At 41.7% G+C, this 12945-nt stretch overlaps 1 gene segment (V, D, J or C); it reads left to right on the top strand.

Annotated features, from left to right (window-relative positions):
* Nucleotides 1-1760: 1760 nt before the first annotated feature.
* Nucleotides 1761-12636, top strand: LOC148648070 (Ig heavy chain C region-like). The segment is given in 7 exon segments: nucleotides 1761-2278; nucleotides 5504-5848; nucleotides 7458-7784; nucleotides 8422-8538; nucleotides 9278-9637; nucleotides 11675-11989; nucleotides 12287-12636. Coding segments are annotated over 6 exon segments (1656 nt in total).
* Nucleotides 12637-12945: the final 309 nt, after the last annotated feature.

The raw sequence follows: 12945 nt of genomic DNA, 5'->3' as shown, positions 1-12945 counted from the left end.
GATTAAACACTCGGCACACTTCACTGCCTCATTCTTTATTCACTGAAGATTGTCTGCGGATGTTTTTTCCCCCCCTGTCATTTAGAAACTTCTCAGTTACTTTTTTTAAATGCTCTTGATTAGTTAAGAGCATTTCTCTGGCTTCCATTAGCAAGCAGACCTTTCTGTGCTTCACTGAGAACACAGTGGCCTAGCAGGAGAAGGACTAAAGCTTCTCTTCATGGGTTATAGGGTTTATAACTCCTCCTATCAGTGGTGCGTTACCATGTAAAGAAAATTGCAGGTAATTTTTCCTTCCTACACATGCAGCTTTTTTAATGGAATCTGTGCTTTAAGCAAAGAAAACATCCAGCCATCTGGCCACTTTTAGTACAGGGTCACAGGGGACTCAGAGCCTATCCAGGCATGTGATGGGCACAAGGCAGGATTCACCCTGAAGTAGAAGACAGTCCATTGCAGGGCACCCACACACCCCAGAGCCATTTTTCGCAGCAGCCAGTTAACCTACCAGCATGTTTCTGGACAGTGAGAGGAAACCTACACTGACACAGGTCTGGAATTGAACCCAGGGTCCCAACACTGCCAACCACCGTGCTGTCCCGGAGAGAGCATCTTTTTGCAAAACAGGAGTTTCTGAGTGGGACAACCTTTATAAAATCCAGGCTCCATACGCCCCTGTGAATTGCGATTGACTGGTATTCTAAACCCAGGGTGTAATTGTGACTTGCACCCTGAGATTCTAGGAACGTTTCTTCATTTCCACAAGACTTCGCTTAATCCAGGTGGGGGCTGGTAGAGGGGAGTCCCCATTAACTGTCCAGAAAAGCACTATATAAGTGAAAAGATTTGAAAGTGTAGCTTCAGTTTTCCTTCAATAATATTCTCCTTGCTTTTCAAATAACACCTTAAATTTTGATGCTTTAAAATGGCTTTTATGGAAGCTTTAATGTCAGCCTATTTTCATTAACATGGACAAGGTTCTTTTCTACACAGAAAATAAGATAATCTTTCATCCTGTCTTGTAATTGACACTGAGTGTTCAGTTACAAAGTGTGAATGATTTCTGAACCATTTCAAGCCAAACTTGTTGTTAGATATGAGATTTCACAGCTTGATTTGATTAAAAAAGACCTATTATATGGGTTGAATCAGTGATGGACTCATTTTCTTTGATTATTATATGAGAGCTAAGGACAGGATGATCATAATGCTGATAAAATCTTCTACCTGTTCTTCTGCTCCAGCCAAATTAATAATTAAATTAATAGTTCTCTGTTATCAGGGATATTTTCAGCTATCTTTAAAATAGCCCTGGTAACACATTATCATTATCATTATTAACGTTCCTATTTTAAAAGACATAAATGCAATTTTATATGTTTCCAATGTTCTATTTTTTAACCAGGTTTTTGAGAATGCAGAATCAAAACAGTTTCCCCGATATGGGTATTATTTTGTACAAGATTTGTTTAGGCATTCAAATGGTGAATGAATAGCTTATGTGTACAAATTCAAATATTACAACCTGAAGTAAAGCTATAAACTAATTTCTCAGCATCAGAAACGCTGAGAATCCAATATTAGCAATGATTCTCACGTAATTAAGTCTAGTAATGGGTGATGTAAATTCTGAGTCAACCACCTCTCCCACACACACAAAGATCTTATGGCTTTACTTCAGGCTGAACTTGGGTATGCGGTTTTCTTGAATTACAAGTCACATCCTGTCGTGTTTATAACTGTAGCTTATGCAGAACGCGAAGACTAAACCTCTATCAGCGAAGCATCTTGCTCAATTGTTTAAACAGACTCGAGGGACATTTTACAAAACAGTTGGGTTTTTTTTTTGTTGGATTGTCGTTTTTATCTGGTATTTGTAAATTATTTTATTATTATTTTTAAAAAAAAAGATTTTCCCAAGCAATCTGAGCTGTATATAGTGTGGAAGACACGATATATTAGAGAGTGTTAAAACTGAACACCGAGGAAACTGTATGCTTTAAGATTCTCGATTCACACGGTAGTATAGTAAATTCTTGCAACGCTAGTTATCGCGCTTTTCATATTTAACAAGGATCCTGTATAGACTATAGACATCACTGTATACGGCACATCTCAGAATAATAGGAAGAACCAAAAGTTAAATTTTAGGATGCCGAAAACTCTAATTATACATTTTCCTAGTTGAGGAATCAAACATTCACAGAAAAAGGCAGCGAATTCGACTGAAGAAGTACTAAGCCAGTCCCTTGCGGAGGAACAAGACTCTTCGCCGCAGGTAGGCGGTGCTGAAGTCCGGTGGCGTACTGGGTAGAGTCCTTAACACGGCGACTGCGTGCACATAGGTTCAAATCCCATCCGTTCAGCAAGATGTCCAAACACGATAGGCTTGAACCCGTGCCTGTGGTGTATTTACACGCTTGCGAGAATACATGTGGACCAAGTGCTGCGTTTCGATTGATCCAGAAACGTTAGTTCCACCGGTCCACTTACAGGCTTCTAGTTTTGCATTTCAGTACGTTCTGTACGTGTACTGTACATATCGGCAGCTGCAAACAAGAAAATCATTACTCAAATAAATCTTACTCAAATCAAAGAACACGGTTTGAGTACAATTCTGCACTATCACGAACCCCTTGTTTAAATACCTTCCTGTGTTATTATTTCTTTACATTACCATATTATGTTATTTTATGCTTTGTATGCATTTCTAGTCGATGTTTGCTATTGGCAATTAAAAAAACAACTGTTTTAACGGTATTTTTACGATATCGCTAATAAAGCGGTGCCAGCAATGTAAATGTTAGAGGTATGCTTTGTAGGAAAACTGCGTTAAGGCGCCTATGTCGCTGTAATATCGAATACAATTGTCTCTTGTGGCACCGTGAAAATAGCGCCTCCTCCCGGAGAGTCGGGTCAATTATCAAACACCACTGAAATTGTTCCTAAGTGCAGTAGTCAGTAGTCCTGGGATTTTACACAACCTTTTATTGTATCAGTCTGGCGGGTTAGCTTCGTTTGCTGCTGTAGTGAAGAGGTGTGTCTTGCGCGGCTGTGAAGTGGGTGTGTTATCAGTTCCAGTCTGGGGGATAACCGACACTGGCCCGAGTACTGGGAACCATGAGAGCCCCCCGCCTGGAATTAGGACCAGTTCTTCATTGCCTGTGCGTGTGCCTGATCTGTGAAGGTACTGTAGGATACTCATTTTAGAAATGTTAACGCTCTTTTGTGCTCTTGGGTTGTTTGCAGTACTTCGCACCTGTAGTGTAAGGTACAGTACGAAGGTCAATTCTTGATACAGGTTATTCTCTTGGCGAACGTATGCACTGCTTTTAAAGGGGTAGGCTACCACAGGACGACTATTTCAAGTAAACTACTTTTAACTTTACAAAATAGCTGCATGAGACAAAATCGTCTGTTTTACGTTAGGGCATTGTGATCTTTTTTAAGTTTGGAAATTAGTTTCTTTTAGAAAAGTATTTTAAAACTAGGGTATCCTGTATACACAAATTGATAACAGACTTGGGTTGTTTGAGCTGCTGAAAGATAGCGTCAACAGTCCTAAAATACGCTTGGGGGGGAATTTAAGTTTAGAATTGTTAATTGAATCTAGGTGCCTACAGGTGTAGTACATTTCCAGTTTATAGCATCTCGCCATCCGCGAGGATTTAGCTTGGCACAAATCTTAATATTTAATTAAAATTACTATTAGCCCACAGCTAAGGATACACCACAATTGAAATACAATTTGTTTTATCTCTTTTTTTTACTTTTAAAGGTGGAATTAACTGAAGTGTCCCGAATTTCTAGTATTACAGCTATGCGCAAATCTAAGCAAATGTTATTGTTCTTGGTCATTTTCGTGTATAACAACCCTGATAAAAATGGGTGCATTTTTATTTTTTTAACGGGAGAGATCCTGGTATTCAGATCGGATGTACTGTAATCACTGTTTTTGCATCGTAAATATAATTTCCAAATTAAAAAAAAAAACACGTTAAAGTTTTTTGTAAAGCGAAAGTCCCAAAATATTCCATAGTCCCAGTATTCATCTGAAAATAAAAGCAAAACGTCCAACATACATAGTATTTAGTAGAGGACATTGATTTCAGACGTTAATTTAAAAAGGTTCTGTCCATCGGCCTTATGGACATTTTAATCAAATAATTAACAACACGAAAACTAATTTCACATTAGCTGCTGGCAGAAATGTTTAGAGTTCAGGCGGGTAGCTGCGAACAAGTGAAGGTTTATTTCATGTTGAAAAGAGGAGAAAGGAAACACAAAATTTCGGATGTGGAATTCTTTTCGGGTGTGAGAAAGCGAGGGTACTGTATGCCAGCAGCCATATAACCCTACAACTGTCAACTGGCAACCCACTGAAACTAAGCAGCTGTGAGCCTGTTCAGTACCTAGATGGGAGACCTCCTGGGAAAAACTAAGGTTGCTGCTGGAAGAGGTGTGAGTGGGGCCAGCAGGGGGTGCTCACCATGCAGTCCATGTGGGTCCTAATGCCCCAGTATAGTGATACACTATGCTGTAAACAGGCGCCATCCTTGGGATGAGATGTAAAACCAAAGTCCTGGCTCTCTGTGGTCATTAAAAATCCTAGGGCGTCTCTTGAAAAGAGTAGGGGTATAGCCAAATTTCCCCTTGGCCCTTACCAATCATGGCTTCTTAATAATCCCCATCTCTGAACTGGCTTCATCACTCTGTTCTTCTCCCCACTGAGAGCTGGTGTGTGGTGAGAGTACATCATCAAGGTGGGGGCTACACACTGGTGGTGGTGGAGGGGATCCCCATTACCTGTAAAGTGCTTTGAGTGGAGTGTCCAGTAAAGTGCTATATGAGTGTAAGCAATTATTATTATTATATACTGTAGCGCAGGAGAGGGGAGCAGGGGGGAGCCAGAGTGGCCACTCAGGTGGTGTGAAGTCGAGAGTATGTTTAGAGTGCAAAGTCAGAGACCCCCTGCCTACACACATTAAAGTGGGTGTCCCTAATCAGACAGGGTATTCTTAGATTTCCATTGTACCATTGTGGGGCTGGATCATTCTTTGTCTGGCCACTCTCCTTAGACCAATTTGCCAAAAGTAACCCAACCAGGACCGCAAAGCTCTATAACACAACCTGAAGTCCCTCAGGCAGCTGACTTGGCTCTGGCATCTGGTGAGAATGGGGGTGCAGGTTTAACCTCACACAGCCCACTGGGAAGAGACCCCAGGGCAGACCCAGGCCAAGCTGGAGGGATTACTGTATATTTCTCTGCTGGCCTGAGAACAGCCGGGAGTCCCTCAAAAGGAGCTGGAGACTTTTACTGGGGAAGGGGTAGGCTGGTCTGCTCTGCTCAGCTAGTGACCACAGCGACCCTCACCAGTTAGAAAATGGGATGGGGGGAAAAACTGTTTTATGTTGGCTGCTTTTTACTCTCAACTTCTGTCTTTAGCAATGATTATGATGCAGCACGTTGCAATTAAATGCTGCATATTATGTCATGTTTGAGGTGCGCTGGAGGTGAAGACAGACACCCTGCCAGTATCCTGTCTCGCGGGCCAGGAGGTGCTTTTAAACTGCTCGTTTTCCAAGCCTCCCCGTGTGCAGCTAAGCGCCATCGCCGTGGAGTGGAAGGTCATGGCGGGAGACGGGAGAAGCCGGGCGGTGTACTCTTTCGATGGGAGCAGAGAAGCTCACGGCCGCCCCGGCTCGGGCGTCGCTCTGCACAGACTGGTAGAGGGTGACGCCTCGTTGCGTTTGCCAAATGTGACACTCGCGGACGGGGGGCCGTACACCTGTACCGTCATGATCACGCCTGAGGTCGGTTATGGAAACATTCAGCTGGATGTATCAGGTAAAGACTTAAAAAAAAAAAACGTTGATTTTTAATTATTAGAAGAATCATTTCCGTCTCATTCTGAATTGCATTCGCCTTGTGCAAAAGGTCACATTAAAAAAAAAACGAAATAAAACGTAAACCCAGGTTTTGCAAACTCCTGGGTCTTCTTGGTTTGTTTTGTTTTGGTGCTTTTTAGTCAATGGGTCCACGCACCTGATCTCTCTAAAACCTGTACCGAGGCGTGTGTGTCTGTACATTAAGATCGCACTAGGTCTCTACATACCCAGTAGCTAAACCGTTGGGAAAAGGTGATAAATTAACCCAATAATTAGTTCCATTAGGAAGCCTCAGTGGAATGAGAATGAGAAGACACTGATTCTCAATCTGAAGCTGTGTATGTTTGCGAAGATCAAGGGATATGTGCTTTGCATGAGTGCATTACTGTTTTAGCCATTTATTTTTATTAGTTTTTTCTACTTTAATATTTCATGCTTCCCCAATTGGAACTCTGAATATCTTGTGATGGACTGGTTTCCTGTCCAGGGTGTGTCCTCCCTTGCACCACTGGATTGCTGGCTTAAGAATCTTGTGGCTTCCTTGTGATCCCACAAGAATGAAGAGGACAGAAGATGGATATCTGTAAACTGGAAGTTTTACAAGCTTCTTTGTGCAATTTGTTTTTATCGTGGTTTGAAATGTACTCATCAATACTAATTATTTCTAGCCCCCAAATATAACAAAAAACTTTGCAGTTCCCCTTTAAAAAGACTGGAGCAGGGGATCCCAACTCCAGTCCTGTACAGGCAACATTCCTGCAGGTTTTCTAGGCCTCTTTATATGAGCAGCACGTTAAGATCTGGTAAAATCTCTTATGCTGCTTTAAATCAGCAAATTAAACTGCTAGGAGTTGCTCTGGAGTGAATATGTGTTGGTCTGCCTCAGAGTGTTTGTTTCCCTTGGGTTCAGCTCTTCATGGAGAGGCAGATCAGTTTGGGTTGTAGGCCAGCTAGCTAAAAATTAAATCTTAAGCTTGTTTGTATCTAGTTTACCTCAAAGTACAGTACCTGCTATGAGCTACATCAAGTGCATGAAAATAAATGATAAGGATTCATCTATGAAGAGGAAAAATATTTGTTTTGAAATCGAAAAAGTATATAGTTTGCACTTTTACCAAGATGTAAATGAGCAAGAGTGACTTTTAAGCAACGCTGTTTTTGCTAGTTACTGTTTGCTATCACACTCTTTTCGTACAGACTTGTTTTCTCTTCCTTTCGCATTGTAATGGTTTTCAGCTTCTCTGCATTGATAGTCATGCATGCTAGTATTGTTTATTTTCATTTACTGAGATCACTGGCTTTGAAACAGTTTTTACATTTGGAAGCACACTTATCTGTACTTTCCTTTGGATTTAGTAGGATAAATCACTATATGGGTTTCATCACTTGTCCAAACTAATACAATCTGGCTGGCTTTTGGACTGGCTTCCCAAAAAGGTTACTGTATGAGTAGTCAATGCTGTCTTTTGGATTTTTATGTTTTATTGAAAATGAAAGCCTTTAGTGTAATCGCAAAACATGCTGTTTTTTTTTCTTCTTTTTAAAAAAAAATGTTTTGCAACAAACAGTGCGGCCTTCTGTAACAGTGCTTCCTGAACTGGCCACCATCACCGTGGGTGAAGAGAAGACAATCCTGTGTGAAATCACTAGATTTTACCCCAAGCTAATGGAAGTGACTTGGCTCGTTAAGAAGGACCTTGCTCCGGAGCTCCCTGCCGTTTCACGAGACGTCTGCACTGGAATTCCTGTTCCGAACGGAGACCAGACCTATAACGTCCACAGCCGTATTACAGTGCTGGCGAGTATGGAAGAAAATGGGGCCATGTATGTCTGTCAAATCAAACACAAGTCCTATGGCACACCCCACAGAAGAAACGCCACACTTAAAGTTGTAGGTGAGAGATTCGTCTTCTCCAGGTGCAGTCAAACCTTAGAATACTTTGCATTTCTCTTTGCTGTTGTGAGTTACTATCTAAGAAGGAGTCTTGGACTCAGTACCTGGAGGGTATTGTCTCTTCTGTTTAATTGTTCCAACCTAAGCAGTCAATTAAACAATTGATTCCTTTGTAAGTCAGAAATATATACTGTAGGATTATTAAGGTCTTTTACACTTGATTATAGGACATTCATTCAATTATTGGTAAATCACCTCAGAGCCTGTGTCACAGAATTAACAGTTACGATTATTCTGCTAATTCCCTAACTAGATAAATTATGCAACCGAGAGCACAGCTGGAACAGAAACCAGAAGACACTGGGCTCTTCAAGAACTGAGTCTGAGAGTCAATGGGTACTTTAAAGGGTCATAATTTATGATGGACCAGAATGATTAAATCAATAAATGGATTAATCAGTGAACTAACAGATGAGCTCAGAGTACTCTTAGTTCTATTATTAAAGAAATGGGAATGTGATTAAGAGCTGAAGAAAGCTTTGCTCTAGTGCCAAAAGGTTGTAAATAGCTTGGTTTAAATAGCTGTATGAAACCTTGCTTGAAGGGCTTTGTTTTCAACAAATGTGGTCTCTGCCTAGCCCCAAGACTGCCTTCTGATAGCACAGCAGTGATAGCTGGCACCTTCTCCACCAGTGTGCTTCTCATCCTGGCAATCCTGGGAGCAGTGTTTATATACTTCAGGCATTTCCAGAGAGGTAAGCCTTATTTTGTTCCATATAAGCAATCTGCAGCATTATTTAATATGGCCCAGGGTTGTCTACACTTTCCTCTAAAGCAGAGAGGCCTAACAGGTTCTGGAGCACTGCTGTGTCCATAAGTAGGTTTTATTTCAGCTTTTTACTGGCTTAATTGGCCTGAGCTAATATTTTCTGCCAATTACTCAAATACTGTGACCTAGAAAACCTACAGACACTTCAGACTTCCTGGACAAAGATCAGGGTCCCATACTTTAAGGTATGCTCTGTGATAGCCATTTAATGCCGTACCCTAGGAGCCCCACATTGGTGCCATTAGGTAAGTATTAATATGAGGCAGTTCCAGGTGGCACTGCCACACAGGTTACTGAGAATACCCTAACTTAACCAAGCCCAGCCACCCCTAGAGGCTATTCTCTTATAAGAGGTCTTTTTATCACATTCTTCTCACCCAATGTCTACCCAGAGAGCTCTACATCAGGAGATACCATTTTTAAATTTTCACCTTTAGTATTACAGTATGTAGTCCAAAATAAATCAAAATGCAGTTGCCAAGGTTGTATTAGAAGGGAAACGGGCTATTTTCAAATGCATGAAAGTGCGGATAGCTTCAGTATTCATTCAGGGAACCTGCCAGTATGACCTTATGGTTTTTTGTGGTCTGTGCTGATCTTCAAAGGGATAAGACAAGCTAAATTAATTACTAAATTTACTGCCAATATTTTTTTCTTCTTTGTAGTTCCTCCAGATGTCTCTGAAATTATCCACCCTGCCATTATATATGCCAACGAGACAGCAAAATTAAAATGCAACATCACTGCGTTCAGATCACATGCTTTCAAAGTGCAGTGGCTGAGGGTGAAGCAGCATCAGTACCATGACCAGTCAGAGGGTCTGGGCGGCTCTCCAGAAGCTATTCCACTTAACAGGTGTGATGACGTGAGCGATAAAGCTGAGAACCAGTTTGACAAACAGCACAGGCTCTGTGTCTCCACTATCCCTGTTCAGCTGGCTGTCGAGGACGATAACACTGAGTTTTGTTGCATTGTGCGATGTGGCCGAACAGAAATCTGCAGGACAGCTGTCCTCAAAGTTACAGGTGAGGACACGGAAGGTGACCCACATAATAAAACTCAAAGATAAGATAGCTTAACCATTACGACACTGCACAGACCTGGAGAAGTTCACCTCTGTGAGACAGGCTGAGGAATCCAGTCACTAGTTCTGGGCGAAAGCAAGCAGACAGGTGAGGTGGAGAATGCACCAGACAGACACAGAGGGCTGGGAATAGGAGCAGACTGGCAGAGCAGGGGCCGTGCCGCACAGCCAGGCAGATCAGAAAGGTTGCTAATAACGCTGTCAAAAGCTGTATAGCAACCAGGAAAAAGTCGGGAATCCAGCTCTTGGTCAGGTCCTGGCTCAGACTCAGAACTAGATGGTTCTGACAGTTTCAGCTGGAGTGCAGGACAAGTACTGTAGCAGACAGGCTGGTTTGTAAGAGGAGCACTAAGTATCCAGCGCTGATGCAGAAATTACCTGTTAAATGGCAGCAGGTGGCACGAACAGCCAACCCAATCGCGTTCTCACGGCAACAGGAGGCATTTGATAGTTACTGTGAAGACCAGGGTGTAACATAAATTTGATTTTGAACTTAAATACTCTTTATATTTATTATAATAATTAATAATAAGTTCTTTAATTTATAATCCCAAAATGGTCAAAAAGTACATTATAAACAGAAGGGGACCCACCTTAGCTTCCACTGAGCCCCACCTGATGTACAGCTGCCATTGTGCATCAGCAGCCCCACTACATGGCAGATGAGGTGGAGAAGGGAGAAATTGCTTCACCAGTTGAATTAAAGGGGAACTGCAAAGCTATTTTTAGCAGCATTGATGAGCGCATTTCAAACCAAGATGGAAGAAAAATGTACACAGTATCTTGTAAAACCTCCAATTGACTGTACATCACAAAATAGATGAAATTTCCAGGTATGCGCAACGCCATGTTCTGCGATTCAGAATGAGGCAACAAACCTTCTGGTGACGTGATGTGGCCCTATGAGATTGGAAACAAGCAGGCTAGTGAATACACCTTAATCCAATCCAATAGAAATATTGCTTTTGACTTTGAGACAGTTTTGCTGACAAATACTACCTACTTGTTAACTCTGCATGCAGATCATGTTGGAAACTTTATGCAGTGAAATATCTGCTGCACGACCTGTACTTATTTACTCATATATCACATTACATAAGGCATTGTAGTGACTAGTGAGCAGGAAGGGCTGCATCACGCAGCAATTCATGGGAACATTAATACAAGTTTGCAACTTACAGTATTTTCACAAAGTTCACATTTTTGTGCTTAATTTGAAATTTGTCATTTTTTTTTCTATTACATCAATTAATTGATTTTGTTTCCGAGATTAAATAATCGGTCTGAGAAATTGGGAGTGCAGTTCCCCTTTAAGGGGAAGCTTTTGGTGTGTTAAATTGTGCAAGCCCAGAGTGGAGATTAGTCAGGACACTGGGTTAACATCCTTTTGTGTCATGGGATTTTAAATGATCAAGTGGTCAGGACTTTGGATTAATGTCTCATCCGCAGGTCACTACATTAAAACATTACTTCTGAAACTTCTAAGCCAATAAGGAAGAGTGTTGCCTACTTGTGCACAAACACCCCTTACAGCTACAACCTAGCTTCCCACTAATGTTACCTATCCCAGTACTGACCAGGTACCGAATTCCTCCAATATTTGATGAGTTTATGCTAGAAGGTGTTAATACTGCTTAAAAGCTTTGACAGAATAAGTTTGTTGTTTCAGCCAAACACTAGTTTTATATCGGTAACATGTACAACATGTATAGGTCTGCTTGCCAAATGTACTTTGTGTTATTCAGAACTATAATAACAGGTGATAGAAATTTAGAAAAACAAAGTGGGGGGTGTTCACAAGCATCAAGGAAAGAGGACGTAAGAATATTCACAGTGGGAAAAAAAAAGCAAAGAGAGGGTTGAAAAGAAAGAAAAACAAATTTCCTGCTTTCACTTCAGATTTGTGAATGTGAGATAATGCCCTGTTATTTACAGTCTTCCTTGTGAGTCCAAATTAATTTTGTTTTCATTTTCTTAGTGCGTCCATCCTTTTTTCAAATATCCAGCCTCCCCCCGATCCCCGAACTGCAGAAGCCGCTCGTCCTGTGTTGCAGGATGGAGAAGTTCTACCCTGGGAGTGTTACCCTGGAGTGGTTCCGAGACGGGCAGGCAGTGAAGGATGTCACCCAGTTTGGACCCTTTGAAGACTCTGGGCAGCTATACAGTGTTTGGAGCCAAAGTCAGCTCACTGTAACCAAGGAAGACGAGGGCGCTGTCTACACCTGCTGTGTGCGTCACGACAGCTTCCCTGAGCCTGGCTTCAGAGAAATCTCCTACGAGCTCAACCTGCAGGGTAGGATCTTGCTTGAGGTGCCATCTTGCCCTATACTCACCAGAGATTTAATGTGTGGACAAGCTTTGAGACTTGGCCGCAGAACTTTTTTCACAGCAATTAACTTTAAAACCCCAGTTTTCCAAAGAAGGTCTGTTTAAACTGTTTGTTTTGCTGTTTTTACCCTTCAAGTAAGCACAGAAGTTGTTCCTTTCTTCTCTTCTCGCTTTTTGCACATTAAAACAATGATTGTCACACCTAAGATGGTACTATCAAAATAACACATTTTCCTCATAACAGTGTTTTCTGTCTTGTTAGGCATGGCCCCGAAAGTCATGTGGATCAAGTGTGACCCTCCTCAGCCTGGGACAGGACAGGAGTGTACATTGAACTGCTCAGTGAGCAACTTCTGCCCCGATAGCATCTCTGTAAAATGGCAAAAGAATGACCAGCCAATACATGCTGGCGTTTCCAACTCTCCTCCTGTTCTCAACGCCAGCGGGCTCTATTCGTTGTGGAGCTTCCTGAGATTCACACCGGAAGAGGATGACGATGGCAGTGTGTTTAAGTGTGTCGTAGAGCACAGTACTCTTAGTGAACCAGAGGAGCGAATACATGTATTAAACGTATCTAAATAAATCCAAAACTCATCTTGTTTTAAAATAAAAGTTTTTTTTTTTGCTTTTTAAAAATATAGAAACGTCTAGCTTGGCTTGAAAGAATGCCTAAACATACAGTTAAAACAGAACCCTGGAGTGATTTGTGGGCACTCTCTGTGCCTCCCCACTGGGATTTTCATTTAGAACCACTGCTGTAAAAGACAAGAGTTTGCAGCTGTGGGACAGTACGGTACTGTATGTATCATTAGCGTGGAATAAATGTGTGGAATTGTCACAGGAAGGTATCATGACCGGTTGTGCCATAGGATCGCCAGTTGCACTGAAGACACCACAACTGACAGATTTGTCTATCAGGCC

This window comes from Lepisosteus platostomus, chromosome 15 (assembly GCF_059453375.1).
Source record: "Lepisosteus platostomus isolate fLepPlt1 chromosome 15, fLepPlt1.hap1, whole genome shotgun sequence".
NCBI classification, from domain to species: domain Eukaryota; kingdom Metazoa; phylum Chordata; class Actinopteri; order Semionotiformes; family Lepisosteidae; genus Lepisosteus; species Lepisosteus platostomus.
This window is presented reverse-complemented; position numbering and strand designations above follow the sequence as displayed.